The 17,394-nt window shown below is 37.5% G+C and overlaps 1 protein-coding gene across 1 annotated transcript; it reads left to right on the forward strand.

The window, feature by feature from the left end:
* Window positions 1-4,779: 4,779 nt before the first annotated feature.
* Window positions 4,780-16,939, forward strand: LOC135468116 (programmed cell death protein 4-like). The gene is made up of 10 exons (XM_064746186.1): window positions 4,780-5,261; window positions 7,806-7,909; window positions 10,609-10,722; window positions 11,090-11,311; window positions 11,809-11,906; window positions 12,556-12,670; window positions 12,936-13,043; window positions 13,962-14,072; window positions 14,563-14,702; window positions 15,151-16,939. The coding sequence occupies exons 1-10, from the start codon at window positions 4,955-4,957 to the stop codon at window positions 15,209-15,211; spliced, it is 1,380 nt and encodes a 459-aa protein (XP_064602256.1). The 5' UTR covers window positions 4,780-4,954; the 3' UTR covers window positions 15,212-16,939.
* The last annotated feature ends 455 nt before the right edge of the window (window positions 16,940-17,394 follow it).

The following is a 17,394-nucleotide window of genomic DNA, read 5'->3' on the forward strand; positions in this document are numbered from 1 at the left end:
CACACATATGACTGACGAATTCATGCATGAAGAATGCATGCAGTCAAGGTTTGAAAATCTTTTCTTCCACTGAGAATGCAATAATATGCTTATATGCACTCCTACTCCTACTCGCCATGTGAGTCTACAACCGGCCAACGGAAACATGAATGCGTTCCACTATCTTCAACTGCATGCGTTCAACTTGCCTGAATGTGCTAAACACCAGAGGATGTCATGCCAACAAACTGACATTGACAGTGCAGGAGTCGCTATTTCCGTCGTGGTAACAGAGCCTTACTAACAAATCTTTTATGTGTGCATGATTGCATGCATTAAATCACAAACCATATGTTTGCCGGTCGTATACTGTCGAATACATTGCAAATAAGAGGAGACCATCACAACCTAGTGGTTAGCGTGCTATGGCGCTGCACAATGACCCAGAAGTGTCACGAATGCGATCGCTGTGAGTTCAAGTCCAACTCACGCTGGCTTCCTCTCCGCTCCTATGTGGGAAGGTCTTCCAGTAACCTGCAGATGGTCGTGGGTTTCCTTCCACCATAATGCTGGCCGCCGTCGTATATAAGTGAAATATTCTTCAGTGCAAGGTAAAACCCCAATCAAATAAAATACCGCAATCAAGAGAAGTTTGGTCCACACACGCATAAACTGCCACGAGCGATTTTTTTCCTTTTCATATTAATAATATATGATGATGCATTAGTGGTGTTATAAAATATGTAAAATACATATAAAATAAATATAAAGTATAAAATACATATATCATATTCAAAATGCTATCAGAGACGAGAACTGTTATGATCATGGATGATGCTTTCGCTGTCCAGCATCTGAAGTATAGATCTTCATATAGTTACAAACCAAATTCAGTCGATTTTGATTTCTATCTATTAGCTTGAAGTCTAACTTATACAGATTGTAGATTTTGGAGACTTTCCTCTGGTACCAGATCAACTTTGTAATTTTACTAGGAATTTTGTTCCCTAATTAAAATATGTTCTAAAACAAAAGGGGGCCGTCTACCAAATACCCATCGAACTGGTATAAGCCAAGTTACCGCTTCGGTGGCATAATGGTTAGAGTATCTGCCTATAAGTCAGGAGATCTAGCTGGGACTTACCAAAGACAAAGAAAATGGCACTTGTTGCTGCCTCACTTGGCGGGCAGAATCATGATGTAGGCCAACACACACCTGCAATGAATCCTCGACATCATATGGCTGAAAATTGCAAAGTAGGACGTAAAGCTCCAAGTGTACATATGTGCATATAAGCCGGGATGAAAGAGACAGTGGGAATGTCTATAAGGTAACAGTCACAGAAACAACGACCTTTCAAAACATGTCAAGGTGAGTTAAAAAAAACAAGGTTTCTTGTATACACGACCAGGTGTGTATGTGATACAAATTCGATAAAAAAAATGCCACAAAGGGATTGTGTTTATATAAGCCTGGTACAAGCCAAAATATAACTTAAATGTCCCCCAGTGATCGATGAATAGGATTTTTCCAAGCGTACTTGTGGTATAAATTTGTTTATAGTGGTTACATGCCTTCAAGACTCCAAGTGTTTACTTGATATGGACAAATCGTGACGGACATACAAACGCTATACGGCAACATACCATACAAGCCAAGTACGTTTGTGTGGTTTTACGCTTGATTAAAAAGTAATGAAACAGCCAAATTTAAACGAAAAGCCAAGGTCTCTCTAGGCCAAAACTTGATAATCCATATGGCCCATCTGCATGCCTGGCGTTCGTCAGTATCTTCGATCATAGTTTTCGAGTTTTAATCATATAAGGTTTGGTTCTCTTAACTAGCCTTAAACATGTCTGTCTGTTTTATTTCATTTTGAATATTTTCATTATCACATCGAAAACCATTCACGGCTTCCTGCATGGTGCAAATATGTTCTCGCCACGACATGGCTGAAATACTGACAATGTGGCGTTAAGCCATAATCATTCATTCATTCGATTACTGCTCTTTTATTGAATAGTTCTTTAATTAACACATTTGAAATTTTGGCATACATATGTGTGTTTTCCGCCGTATTCATTTGATTCTATTACATATTCAGGCCTACAGCATGGTCGTTGATACTTCTTAGTTATACAGGACATGCAAACTTCACTGGAATCTGAAGAGCAAGCCAAACATGTATGTGGTATTGCACAGATTATATATATATAAGTGCATGCACGCATGCCTTTGTACGTCAGAGAAGAGCTATTCAGTTACTAGTCAGATATCCTTATAATATCAATGGCCATGCTTATGGAAGGCTTTGAATCTCCCCGATGAATATATATTTGTTCGTATACATAGGAATGGCATGTTTTTCCCCATTGTTCCATTAATTGGTGACGAACATTTTATGATGCTGGCCATGGAAGGTCTCCCAGCAACCTGCGGATGATCGTGGTTTTCCTCCGGGCCCTGCCCAGTTTCCCCCCACCATAATGCCAGCCGCGGTAGTATAAGTGAAATATTCTTGAGTACGGCGTTAAACAACAGTCAAATAAGTAAATAAATACATATTATGATGCTATAAGTATGTTTAGATCTTATTCTGGGCGAGAAGGTATACCATATGCGTGCATTTAAGAAGACATCAAACGGAATTGTCCTGTTACGGTGTAGGCCTACAGTGCACAAATATGCTATAATTTAAATGCGTTTTAAAGATGTAGCATATATACATGAGGTATACATGAAGGATTATGCATACAGTATGCTCTTTTCACAGCTGGAACTTCATGTATAAAACACATGTAATTCGTCATAAACATGCATATACGTGAAATATGTACTTATTTATTGATTGATGTTCAGCGCTGTACTCGTGAATCTTTGAATGGCCGCAGCCTGGTTTATATGCCTGGCATTACACTGAACTCACGATAGAAACTGAAGCCAAACGATATCAAGGTTTGTAATTTTGTTAAACCCAATATATGACCACATATGTGTATATGTTTAAACACCATGCAGAACGTAAAATGTAAAAATGAAAACAAAAAAAAGTATAAAATGTGTCTAAATTGGGAATATATATTGTGAAATTATGTATTCACTAAAATTAATCTGTAAATGAGCACTAAGCGAGTGTATGCTAACTATTTGTTTCACAATAACTGAGGGTATATTAATCAGTCTTACACTCCGTTGTTGTTGATTATTCCCAAAAAACATTACAAACGCCTACATACAGCTGGAGTAGAACACACACCTAATGTATACCATCTATGCTATTAAGACTAATTAAGTATTAGTACATATACGTCGATAGAGTTACTTGAATTTGTAACCACATCATTTATATATGACATTAACACAGATGAAAGTAGGCTTGGTCGCACTGCTACCGGGTGTAAAATATAAAGGGCTCGCCTGTAGAAGACACATATACCAACTCTGAATGTAAAAATTTCATTTCAATACAATTAAGTGCATTTACCTTGATATGGCGTGGATGTGTGAAAAACATGAACTCTGTGGTTCCCATACCTACTCTTTCCGATATTTGCCTTATAACACTTACAGCTATAATGATTCTAATACTCGAAAGACTAAATAATGAGTTTTGTAATTCACGATAAATGTGCGCATGCACCACACAACAGGAACCGAGAACTGGGAACAAATTTACTTTCTGAATGTCTAACCGGGGACCTGGAACTGGGAGCTAACTTCACGGGTATACACACGACATCAACGCTGGAATCCTTATATATAGGCAGATGTGCAAAACTTGAGTTCAATATACATACAATACTTGTGATGACATCATCATTAACATATATTACTTTCATATGGATTCTAAGGTATAAAATATTTACCGCATTTATTTATTATTTAACTCCTGTTTTACGCCGTATTCAATAATATTTCAATTTATATGACGGCGGCCAGCACATGTAATGTGGGACAATGGGCAGAGCCTGGGGGAAAGTCACGTCCAACCATGCATCCGTATCTTGCTGGCCTATCTTCACACCGACTACGGACGGAGAGAAAGCCAGCATGATCTGGATTTACACGAACCACAAATACTAAAAAAAAGCAAAAACGAAAGTGTTATGAAGCTTTGCTTTAATTAAATGCCGTATTGGACTCCAAGGCATACTGTACAAAAACTACCGGTAAAACGAACATCCAGTTGGAATTTTATTTAATAAATTAAAGGTTTACATTTATTTATGGAACGAGGTAAAACTCCTAAGATACATATATATATATATATATATATATATATATATATATATATATATATATATATATATTTATGGGTAGTTAAGTTGTATTAGACTGAACAGCCTTCTATACGAACAAAGGCGCTGTACAAAGGCTATTAATATCGTAGGATATATAACGTATTGTAATATACAGCATGCACATGTAGCTCTGCATATGCTCAAACAACAGTGTCCTAGTGCAGACTGAGCTAAAGTCACAACATCCTTTAATCGATGGCTTTGAATTGACAGCTTCCATAATTATCTACCTAACGTAACACGTCTTTCAAACGAGCAAATATGACAAACAACGGCTTGAACGCACTTATATATACACAGGTATGTATATATCTTTCCTGCGCGGGGAGAGCTACGGTTAAGGACCCCAGAATAGCGGCAAGGTGGCCACATCAGCCACATAGTCAGCTGTGCTCAGCCAAACACTCGCGAGGAAAAACAACACGGTCAAGGTGACCGAGATCTTTGACCTCCAGCATTGACCAATAAGAGCATAGGAAACGGGTCATCTGACTAACCGAGATTTGCCGAAGTTGCGTTAAAAATTTCATGTCTGTTTTGTTGTGAGTATCGTTTGTTCACGCTACACCACAGTTTTGTTGAGCTTCCTCTGCTGACTTGTAAGCCCCGTGTCTCTTGCAACAGAGAGTTGGAGTTTTGTTCAGGGTAATTCTGAAAGAAGCTTTGAGAGATAATGGAGGTTGTACAGCAGCAAGGCAACATCAACAACAAGCACCAGGCGGTCGAAAATGGTGAAAATGGCGAGCTTAGGTTTGACGACTTCAACGGAAACTTGCCGCGGTCTACAACGGACTCGGCGTTGCTTGACAGTTCCAAAAGTAACAGAGTTATTAAGAAGGCAAAACGACCAAGCAAGCAATTGATGAGGTCTGACTCTGATCCCGAAGGACAAACTTTTAGTTCTCTTGGAAACCGTGCAGCATTTTCTAAAAATAGTCGAAAATCCCGAAACGGAAGAGGCCGAGGTTTGCCGAAGAAAGGTATTGATCACGATGATGTCATCTTGGTTTATTTGACAAAATCCTTATATTATTTCTAATTTTGTAACCGACGGTTAGACGTTTATAATTTCTATAAGCTTTCAGGTGAGGGAAGATAGGTGTAGTTAACTCACGGCTTTTCCTCTGAGAGAAATGCAGGAGTCGGCATGAGGCTTTTAATACACCCAGTACCACGTGGTATGCGGCAGAATGGTTTGTTTGTAAACAAGCAGTGCATTGTGAAAGTGAAGAATTCACACCTTTGTTTTCATTTATAAACTAACATCCGTGTCTGGAGAACTTTGTTGTTTTCTGCACTGTCTGCATTTGGTATATGACAAAGGAAACATGTGGGTCTGCTAGCAGGGAAACAAAACCAAACTGTTAATTATAATATTATTATTGTGACCTAGTAATGCATCCACTGATTCAGTGTTATCCAGATTCCCCTGTGTAAACATTTTTCACATTCTGTATACATTGCCCTGGCCCATTTGTTAGTAAAATATTGTGATTTTTTTTTAAATTTTAGTTTGAAGGGTTGACATTACTGATTTTGAAGAAAAAAAAAGAAAAAGAACGAGTGTATATGTTCCCATGTTTTCAGTTGATATTGAATTATGATTAGTATTTATGGTAGTATGTTAAAGTGATATTTACATGTTAATTGGACATGGATGATCCTTTGGAATGAATCTAGTCACCCTTAACTCACTCACATGGAACGTGGGTTGAGGAGCTAGGGGACAAATAAGATGGAGAACCTTCATATGATTGTGCCCGCAATGTAATTGCATAAATTCCTGATCTAGCAGGCTATCTTCCTCATTTTTAATATCAGAAACCTCTCAGATTTTTCAGATAATAATCTCACCAGATGAAAATCTTACAAAAGCTTGGGACAAAAGCAGGCTTTGTTCCTCTAGAAAGCAGCTGTTTTCCATGGGTAGATCCCTGGAACCTCCCTTAACTTAATACTAAGCAACCTCCATCTTACGACCCCCCCACCCCCACCGCCACCCCCTTGTGACATCAGCATGTCTCATTGGGAAGCTCTTCAGAATAAGCTAACTGTAGTAAGAAATTCTGATAAATAAAATACTCAAGTACATTTCACAGTGCAATAATTAATGATTTTTGCACAGTTCATTGCTTATAGATTATACATTAGGAATAATTATATTCATGGCCAAATTTACACAAACGCGTGCTTGTTACTGTAACCGGATATACATACATGTACATGTCAATTTTTACCTAGCTATGGAGATGAAAGGGTTAATGCATGTAGTTGGTGAACATTAAATTGTATTGAAAGTGTGAGGAGACATTTTTCTGTTTCTTGACTTCAGATTCTTTAGAAAGCTCAGCATCTAATGCATTTTACCTTTTGTCATCCTATGTAAAGAATCTCGAAACAGCATGTTATAATGTACTTTGGCTTAGACTGTTAATTTGAAGGAGTCTCCCTATAACCCTGTTTTATCAACCCATATTCTGGTGATATCGTTGAAGATGTAGGAGTGGACACCTTCATGGTCATCAGTGTGTATTCAACAATACGTAGCTTTCAAGTTGTCCAAAGTGGAAAGGAGTTGTTTAGGTCTGATATCATATGGTTCCATGTATTACTGTCACTTTAGTAACTTTTCACTATTTGATAGTTTGATTTCTGTCTGTGTGTGCTGGTTGAGGGTTTACAACAATCTCCGGTGTTATTAAAGAAACTAATATATCTATTTAGGACCAGTGGGTAGACATTTAATGTTAATCATACCACTTGAGTAACTGCAGGATTTCAGGGAGCTACATGTTAATTAACAATCAGTTGCTGGCATTATGAGCTATAGATGCGTGAACATGCCCATTTCCAGCACATGAGCATTTTTAATTGCACTTGTAACACATGTTTAATTGCACTTGTAGCACATGGTTAATTGCACTTCTAACACATAGACTCACAACAGATAAAGTAGTCTTCCTGTGTGTTTTTATTCTCGGTGCATGTGCTTACCTTTGTACAATGAAATAAGTAAGTGTAGAAATATTTTGATGAAGCTTAAAGATTATGGAAGTGAAACTGTGGGTGGATAATGCTGAAAAAATGAGTGTCTGCTGTAGGACGTGTTATGAGATGGTCTTGGCAGATCTGTAGGATCATGTATAATTTGGACATGTACAGTTTGTATAGGCAGAAAAGCGACAAACACAGCCCACTTGATATCCCCTATTTCCACCACATCTAAACTGGTTTTCAAATCATTTTAATCAATAATGAACTTACTGGAGACATTGACTAGAGATAAATAAAAAGATTTTGTGCCCGTCTCATTATCATTAATGCTTTGGCTATATAGAGTTTAGATATTTGAACAACTTTTTTCTTGTTTTTGATATGTTTGTTTTCAGTATTAAATTATCTTGTCTTATTGGCGTGGTTAAGTCACTGTCAAATATTTCAACCTGTTTTGACTGCCTATGCACTTCTTCATAGTTACATTCAGCTGTATGATCAGTGGCTGCACTTTGCGTCTCTGTCCCCAGGTGGAGCGGGTGGTAAAGGAGTATGGGGAACGCCAGGTATAGAAATGTTTGAAGATGGCCAGTGCAGAGATTCTGGTGATCCCAACTACGACTCTGAAAGTGAGGTGAGAGCCCAGAAAAGCTGTATATCCCTCTGTTGTCAAGGGGATCTTGTAGTGTCTCAAAACTTTGTACAATGATTTTAATACCTGTAAGTTGACTTGGTGCTGCGTTATCCCCAACTTACATGTATGTCATTTCTGCTTTTGTTCAGTTCTTTGCATCTTCAGAATGTACTTGGCATTAGGCTGCTTATTAATATTAGTGCACTGATTTTGGCAGTTAAATTACATAACGATAACTGTTCAATGCTGTTGATATGATATAGGTACCTCTTGCGTAAGTCTAGAATTATAGCTTTCTGTCTGCCTTCTCAAATGGCTTTGTGGGCCTGTGAGATACATGTATTGTTTTCTCTTAATGGTTTAAGTATATTTACATGCACAATTAATTCAGACAATTTTCTGCTGAGAGAATTTCAGTTAATGGCATGTGCACTTTGAGGATGACAAAGTAAAAAAAAAAAAGAACAAATGTTTTGACCTGGTTTACTCGAGGTTATGATTGTGCAATTGAAATATGAAAATCTCAAGGTTACGTACCAGCATATATGTATAGGACTCCTTAATGCTTAAAAAAAAGATTCAAAACAAGAAAAAAAAGCACCTCGCCAAGTTTATAGGTTTATAGTAAAGAAGACTTCTCCAGATATGAGCCCCCTGCTGTGCTACAAAAGTTGAAATCAAGAGTGTTGAGCTAAAACTGATACATACATGTATATGGGGCATGTTTACAGTTAAACTTGGAGCTAGTGGGACTAGAGGTCGTGACTTCCCAGGATATAGATATGAGATATGAGGCCAAGTTTCTTCCTTTATCATTATCACTGTCAATGTCCTGTACACAACCTGAGCAAGTAGTGAGGATCTGTGTACTTGTATGTCTTCTCCTGTCATAATTGAAGACAACTGTTTTGTCTTTATGGCTGCTTGTAGATGACAGACTAGAGTATGAGGGCAACTAATTTGGGCTAGTCTGCATTCCTACATGACATTTCAATGATTGTTATATATTTGATTGTGTAGCCTGAATGACTGTGTATAGAGGTAGATATGTCTTCCCCACATATGTAAGATATTAAGTTTTTCTTCTTCACCATGATTTTGTTCTTCTTAAATTTATTTGTGAATTTCTTTACTTGCACATTTGACTGAACTGGAGAAATTTAACCTGTTGTAAACCAGAATATGCCCTTGTATCTTCCCTTCATACGTGTACATACTGAACAATGTGAACTGCAGATAGAGTTGGCTTTGTTGTGAGCCACAGAAGGATCTAGCCGCACAAAACTGTGGATGAGGAAGATTTAACAACTGTAATGTATATGGGCCCTAGGTCAGAACTCATAGCTCTATTGATATTATTGATGACCCTTAACTGTGATAGGCATTTTTTTCTGTGTTCTACATGGAGGCTTCATATTCTCTTGAGATGCAGTGTACGTATAAATGTATGCACTGGTCCTGTGAACCAAGGGACATATGTACATATGTATGAGCGTAGTTTAATTAACATATCCAATAAGTTGTCAGTGATGTCATTTGAACATCGGTGTAGGGTATATAATTCAAGCTACATGTGATATTCAGCATACTGGACGAATCTGTACTTGAGATCAGCCCACCTGTGCTCAATCAATAAGGTTGGATGCTTGGCTCCTATCCAGGCATTTTCTGTTTACTAAACACCAAGCTGTCACTTTCTGGGCTGCCCAGTCACTGTTCAGACAATCTAGTTAGATTTGAACAGTGAATAGGTGTTTTGTGTGTTTCTAGGTCAACTCACATCCGGGGCCCTAGAGGTGCAATGGCTTTATAATGTGGCAGTATTTGATGCAGCATGAACTAGGTCAAGCTGCCCAGAACTCATTAAATAGCTTTACCTGTTGACAGATCTGTTTTTAGTTATTTGAAGTCTGCAATCAGTCTTACAGGGAGAGCTTGCAACACACTTAGATTATTTTTAGAACTTGATCTGAAACATTAAATGTGGACCTTAAGTGCTAAAATCTGGTGTGAATTTCCTGTAGAGCTGTGGGTAAAATGTAATATTTGTTTAGGGTAACTCCATAGTGAACTCTGCCCTCTTGTTTGTGTTCCGTGTTTATCTTAAATAGTGTATAGCATGTGTACTGTAAATTGCCAGTGAGGTGAATTTTGGATCAAGGCTTTGAGGAAGTAAGGAATGATAGACGTACACAGCACACACACAAGCAGTGATAAAATAAAATTTCACTTCACTTAAAGATTTTATATTCTTGTGCTAGTGTCAACGTTTATTATAAGGTATTATGTGGTTGGTAATTAAAAGAGTAGATTTGTGGCTGGTCAGACACATAGATGTGTTGTTTGGACGACTTCTAACCCTGAACATCTGGGACCCTTGGCAAGGTGGACAAGCTTGGGAAAGCTCTGCAGTTTTGAACATTGTTATGTACATGTACCAGTATCTGACCAGATTCAATTTGCGCATTGGTCAACTAATACTCGAGACATCTGCTCTGATGTAGTAATGTGACTGTTGCATGTGAAACATCATTAATCAGCTGTGTGCAAACTGCTCAGCTGGGCAAACTGGCCAACTACGGAGTCTGGTGTTGTTCGCTGCAGATCAGATACTTTCAGTTGCTTCCAGACATGCTAGATGCTATGAGAAGCTTTGAGTGCTAAAACTTTCTTGAGTTCCACATTTGACATATTTTCAGGATGAATATGTGGTTGAGTCCATTGAACCTCCAGTAACGGATGAGGAACTGAAGAGGGTTGTGGAACCTCTTCTGTTAGAGTATTTTGAGAATGGTGACAGCAGGGAAGTGGAGGTAAGCCTTTCATTATAAGGGCAAGATGGCAGTACTGTGTGATTCATGTATATAATAAATTTAAAATAAATTTATTGTTTTGTTTTTTTTTGTCAGATTTGCAAGTAAATCTACATTTATGTAGGTTGTACATGTTGGAATCTGTCTACTGGAAATACAAGTATATTGTCATCTGAGATAGTTCATTGTCACTGGATTATGTCTTAATACCCCTGACACATGTAAAATGTATATAGTGTCATTTTGTACTGCATGTATTTTGGTGATATTCTGATCTTTTAAGTTAATGCCTCACCAAATAAGGCAAAACGTACTCTACATGTTGATATGTCATTTAATTGTGCTCCTCATTTTGTTTGCATTTTAGGAAAACCTTCAAGGATTAAATCTTGGTCAGCTCAAGCCAAAGGTGACAGAGCTGGCTATTAATATGGCTCTAGACCGCAAAGCCACGCACAGGGAGCTTACGTCCCAACTCATCTCTGACCTGTATGGAAATACACTTCGCGGCAAAGATATCTCAAAGGGCTTCGACAGCGTTCTCACCAGTCTGTCTGATCTCACAATCGACACACCAGAAGCTCCCACAGTGAGTTCACTACTGATGATCAGATTCACAGTCAATTTGAATATCTTGTCAAGAGGCTACACAAAGCAAAAGGGGAAAAGATAGTTTGAGCCAAGACTTTTGTAAGAATTGAGAATATTTTATGTCATTGATTTTATCACTTGTGATAATACATAGCAAACTTTTCGCCTTTTGTAGAATTGTATTCCTCTTACAGTGTAGAATACCGACATATAGTTTTAGAACAGTTTGTACATGTTCCAAGGAGGTTTAGATGTTTGTCTTCAGATTGCTGAGACAGACATAATGGTTCAACCTGAACCTCGGCCATAGGTGAAAATCTCTCGTACACATTGGTGAAGTTGGTCAGTTACCTGCCAAATGTTAGTGGTTTACTCAGGTTTCATACACCACACATGAAACAAGTATATAAATCAACTGCATGTACATCCTAGCATACGCTGAATGCTGTGGTTACATTTTATAGTGATGATCTGAGCTTGTTGTTTGGGTTATAGGTTGTTGGCCAGTTCATTGCAAGAGCTGTTGCTGATGATTGTCTCCCTCCCAAATTTGTGTTGAGTTATAAAGGAAAAGTGGATTGTCCTCATGCAAGGTGAGAATATTGAAAACAATTATGTGATACATATGGGGTTTATTAATAGTCGATTAGCAGCTTCTTGCAGCCTGTTACTTCTGCTGAAAATTGAGCAGGTAGCTGTCTAGTTTGAACAAGGCCCATATTTTACTTGATTTATTCTGTCTGGTAACTGGCTACCTTTTCAGGACATCCTGTCGATCAAAAAGATTATGGAAGCCCTGGATACCAGGGACCCTGTCTGGCTGTGTGTAAGCTAGATGTGGTCTGTTATATGTGCATTCAACTATATACTCTTATGTTGAGGTTATGACGTGAAGCAATGCTTTTAGTACCATGTTGGGGCCTCCGTGGCCGACGGGGGTTGCACGCCAGCACGGCGCAATGACCCAGGAGCCTTCCACCAATGCAGTAGCTGTACGTTCAAGTCCAGCTTATGCTGGCTTCCTCTCCAGCCGTGCGTGGGAAAGTCTGCTATCAACTTGCAGATGGTCGTGGATGGAAATAGAAGACATGGAAGAAGGCACTGCAAAATCGCTCTTTTTCACATTACTTATTAAGGCATATTTTACCATTTTATTTTTACACAGAATGTATCACTTGCAAGTGAAACCGTTTTAGTACAGTAGTTGTTGATTACCATGGTTTTATTTTCATCCCTCTCCAGTAAAGCCCTGGACAAGGCAGATGTGTTGCTCAAAATGAAACATGGCATCGTGCGGCTGGACAATGTGTGGGGCACTGGTGGCGGGATCCGTCCTGTAAAATTCCTTATTAAGCAGGTAGTCACGCTTTTTAGCTTGAATATTTCTCCCCAAAAGCCAAAATCCTTCAGAAATGACACATATTGATGTGTCTTATTGTTTTTGCCTCTAATCCCCATATCCTCCCAAAATGTTAAAATATGTGTTTAAAGTTTTTAAATATGCAGATTTCTTCTTTTGCAATACATCTTACTTAACACCCGAATCAGCCGGTAATGAAGCAGGAAAGCACCTCTGTCAGCCATGAGTATTGACCAGTAAAGAATGGGTGTTTACTTTCCAGATGAAGTTGTTACTGAAGGAGTATCTGTCATCTGGTGACTTAGAGGAGGCTGCCAGGTGCCTGAGGGAGCTTGAAGTGCCACACTTCCACCATGAACTAGTCTATGAGGTAATCCCAGCTGCTGTATTCCCACTTACAATGAAAGCTTTTGTAAAATTTACTTACCTTGTTATTCTTAGTTAAGTGTTTCTGTGAATGAATGTGCATGTATTTGGGGTTAATGTGCCATCAGTCATACACGCCTTCAATTTAAGTTTAATATGACAAGCTCTTCCTCTTAGGCTTCAAAAGGGTCTTTATAATGCTGGCCACTGTCATATCAGTGAAATGTTCTTGAGTACAACGTGAAACTAAAAAAAAATAAATAAATCTTAACAGTCAGTAAACTGGTTGAAACTAAGAGGATGTCCTTTATATTCGACTCAGACAGCTTGAAGACAAACTGGCTGAATGTTAATATAAGATCATTTAATGCAGAAAAAGTATGTGTGTAGATGTATTGTAGTGGCTTTTTAGATTGACAACCATGTGTGGGGACATTTCTATTCATAGGGTGCTATTAATGTATGTTTATAGCCCAACCTCTGGAGTCTCTTTTTTTGATAGAGGGGGAGGGATACCAACTAGTCAGATCACTAGTTTATTTTAAAAGTACTGCTACACTTAGGGTCAGACAAATGTATCCATTGTACATATGAGTATAGGGCACTGAGAACAGCCTTCAACACTTGTGGAAAATAAATCATTATGACAATGTTGCCTGTTTATGTGGAAAAGCTTGGTGCTATTTTGAATTTGCCCTTCATTTACCTAAAATGATATGTATATAATACGACAGCTTAAACAAAATGCTTTGTGTATGTCTGTGTATGTACACTGCAGTTAAAGGTTTATGCATTTGTACATGTGACTCCTATTCAGCAGTGTGTTCATACAGGTTAAACCTACAGATCATGAATTCGAAGCTGCAATGTTGCTGCATACATGATTATGTATTAAATATTCTGATGTATGCCTTTCCCTCAGGCTGTCGTCATGGTGATAGAGGATTCCTCTGAGAGGGTGGCCAATATGATGAGCAAACTGCTGAAACTGTTCTGTGATTCTGTTCTTATTACTGTTGACCAAATGGCTCAGGTGAGAATTCTGCCCACTTCGCACAGTTCAACATTCATTGACCTTTCTCACACCTATCCTACATTTCTGCTTGTTGGCAGAAAGTAAAATATTTAACAGGAAAATTTAGAAGAGGCATTATTGCATTTTGCTTAATTTGATACGAAATTAAATGGCTTCATGGATACTATTGAACAATAGTATTGACAGAGAACACTGTGTATATATATGTATACTTAAATGCTGCAGATGGTTGTGGGTTTAGCTTGGTTTCATCCCAACATAATGCTGACTGCCGTCGTGTAAGTGAAATATTCCTTAGTACGATAGAAAATACTGGTGAAATAAATGAATAAGCATTTATTTAAACATAAAAGTTTTAAGTTTGAAAGTCTGATGGGAAGCTGTTGATGCGTAAAAATAATAATGTAACCTTTTCTAGATATTCAACGTGATAAATTATCGTGAAGACAATGGAAAAACAAATCCATTCTGTTTTTGCTATTTTTAGGGAATGCGTCGTGTGTTTGAGGAAATGCCTGAAATCAGTATTGATGTGCCAGCTGCCTATATATTGCTGGAGAAGTTTTGTAATGTTCTCCTGAGAGAAAAAGTGATTACTGAAGCCCTGGTGAAGGAAATACCACAGAGGTGGGCATTAGATCATAATAATGATCCTATTCAAAGCTCTGTAGACTTGTTGGACATTTTCATTGTGAAGTGTATTTGCTTTGTGCGGCGAAGGTGTGCCCAGTTTCCTCCCACCATAATGCTGGCTGCCGCCGTCATATAAGGGAAATATTCTTGAGAACAGTGTAAAACACCAATCAAATAAATAAATGTTTACTTTGAATAGCTGTCTTGAGAAGCTTTACTTTTTTCATTTGGAACATGAATTTGCTAAAAGAACTTAATTTTGTTTTGTGCTCATTTTAGGTTTAATTCAGAACAGTTTGAGCTGTGTAGTGTACCAAGAGCTGGGAAGTGTAGCATATCAACCAAGGAATATACATCTTTTTAAATTTTCTCAGATTCTGTCCATACCAAGCAATGCCAGAGTTATTGGAGCTTAATAGATTATTATGCTTTTGTATTGTAGGGGCCGAAAGCGTTTTGTGTCTGAGGGTGATGGGGGCCGAATTAAGGAAAGTACTTACTAAGCAACTCCATCGCAGAGCTAACAAGTTCAACCTGATGTACACTCAGTGTGAAGAGACATTCCTCCATGCAGTCAACTTTGATAATCTTTCATTATTGTTCAGTTATTTTTACTCTTGATACAGATGTGTAAAGAAATTGACATTTTGCAGGATTCAACAGTGTTGGTAAATCAATTGAATTCTGAACAGTTGTTCTATTTCTGACAAGGATAGTTCTTACCTGTATGCCATCAGTAGTATTTTCATACTTTGAATTACATTTTGATGTGATCAGGAGAATTTAGCATGGTGACAGACATAAAAAGGATTTCTAACAATTTAACAGTAATTTCAACTTCATAAAAAAAATATATCCATGTCATTTGTCAGTCGGTTATTTTTTTGTTAGTCTTATTTCGACAATATATCCAACCAGTTGTCATGAGAAATGGTGCATGTATTTTACTTGTTAACTTTAGAACACATGTATTGGATTAGTTCATATCTGAAAACATCTTTTTGTGATTATTATTGATGATCTTTCTCGTGGTCCTACTCTTTCAAAATATTTCTCTGAAATTCTTTTTTTTTATTGCTTTTAGGATACTAAGCTTTAACTTTAACTAGGTCAACAGGATTTGAGCTCTGTTGTTCAGAGACTAACTTACCAAGGAAATACCAGTGTTACTCATTGCTCTTAACTAGAAAATGTTTGTGGAGCTCCTGCTGTTTCTTTCACTGTAGTGATGTGTTGTTTAAATGCTGTGGGTTACTGAATTATTAGTTGTTTGGGAGATTAGAAAATGGTAAACCTTTCCCCTTTTGATCTCACATGCAAGGTAAATGCCTTATTATATCTGCAATATCCTATCCAGTGCGTTCACAGACAACTGTCTGGTAACAGAAGCACTAATAAAATTTTTCTTTATTTTCTTGTGGGCATTACTAGTTTTGGTTCTTGATAGCATTGCTGTTAATGTCAAAGCCTCTATAGCAGATTTGTTCAGAAATTGTTTTTCAGTTTTGTTATGATGACTGTCAACTGGTGGTCTGTTTGTTTGTGTGAAGTTTGATATTAGAGTCTTCTGATATGTGTATTTAGTGCATGACATGCACAATGTAAAAAGAACAGCTGTTTTGAAGCTGGTCATTTATCCTTATTCTTCACCATATATTACCTATCATCCCGGTAATTAATATCTTTGCTGTGGTTGTGTTGAGGTGTAAGTGGTAGTGCTATCAAGGATAACTGAGACTTAGCATAATCCATCAGGGTCCAGCTGTTTATATTGTTACAGGTGATTTATATCTTAGCCTTGTACAAACTACATGTAGATGATATACTGATACACTATGTATACTCTAAGCGTTACATTTTAGCTTGCATTTATCTTTGATCTATTTGGTTTTCATTTTAGTGTTGGAGTGGAGAATCACATTGAGAGTATGTGTATGATGGATGATTCAAAGGAATTGATGCAATGGTCTGTTCATACGAATGAAATTCGTCCAGAACCAAAACATGGTAGTGCTTATCTCTTTATCCCCCCCTCAAATGTGTTTGTGGAAATTGTCACAGATCCATGTCCTAGAATGGAAAGAGTTTATTTTTCAGGGATATTTTCATGATGGGGATATAGAGAATTTTGGAGAGAAAATGGCATGAAAATTATTGCTTGATGCATTGAACGTGCTTGTTTCTGTTTATATTTTTGTGAGATAAATAAAACACAGCTCATTTCCCATAAATTTGTCAAATGTGTTTGGTTCACTACATCATGTATAAACATATTAACCCTGGAGCTCAAAATTTACCTGCTGTAGGCTAAGTCTGGGACCAGTTGTTAATAATTATATTAACATTTAAATTAAGTATTAACTTTAGTCTTTACTGAAGTGTCATTGGTTTTGTATTAAACCAAGAGTGGTATTAAAATTTAAACCTCACTTAACTTTTAATACACTTTTAAACAGCCGGCCCCAGGGTTTGTTTATCAAGACTTAACCAGATTTTTTCAACCTTATCAACCGAATGTGCAACCAATATTTTGAAACACTGTGACTATGGGATGTAAAGGAATAATGTTCACAATTTTGGAAAGCTTGCGTCATTTATGACAAATCATTTCTAGCACCATTTTCATAATTGTATGCATAAATTGTGCTGCAAAAAGTGCTTTATAGGTTCAAAAGGTTAAGATTTA

This window comes from Liolophura sinensis, chromosome 6 (assembly GCF_032854445.1).
Source record: "Liolophura sinensis isolate JHLJ2023 chromosome 6, CUHK_Ljap_v2, whole genome shotgun sequence".
In the NCBI taxonomy this organism is placed as follows: Eukaryota; Metazoa; Mollusca; class Polyplacophora; order Chitonida; family Chitonidae; genus Liolophura; species Liolophura sinensis.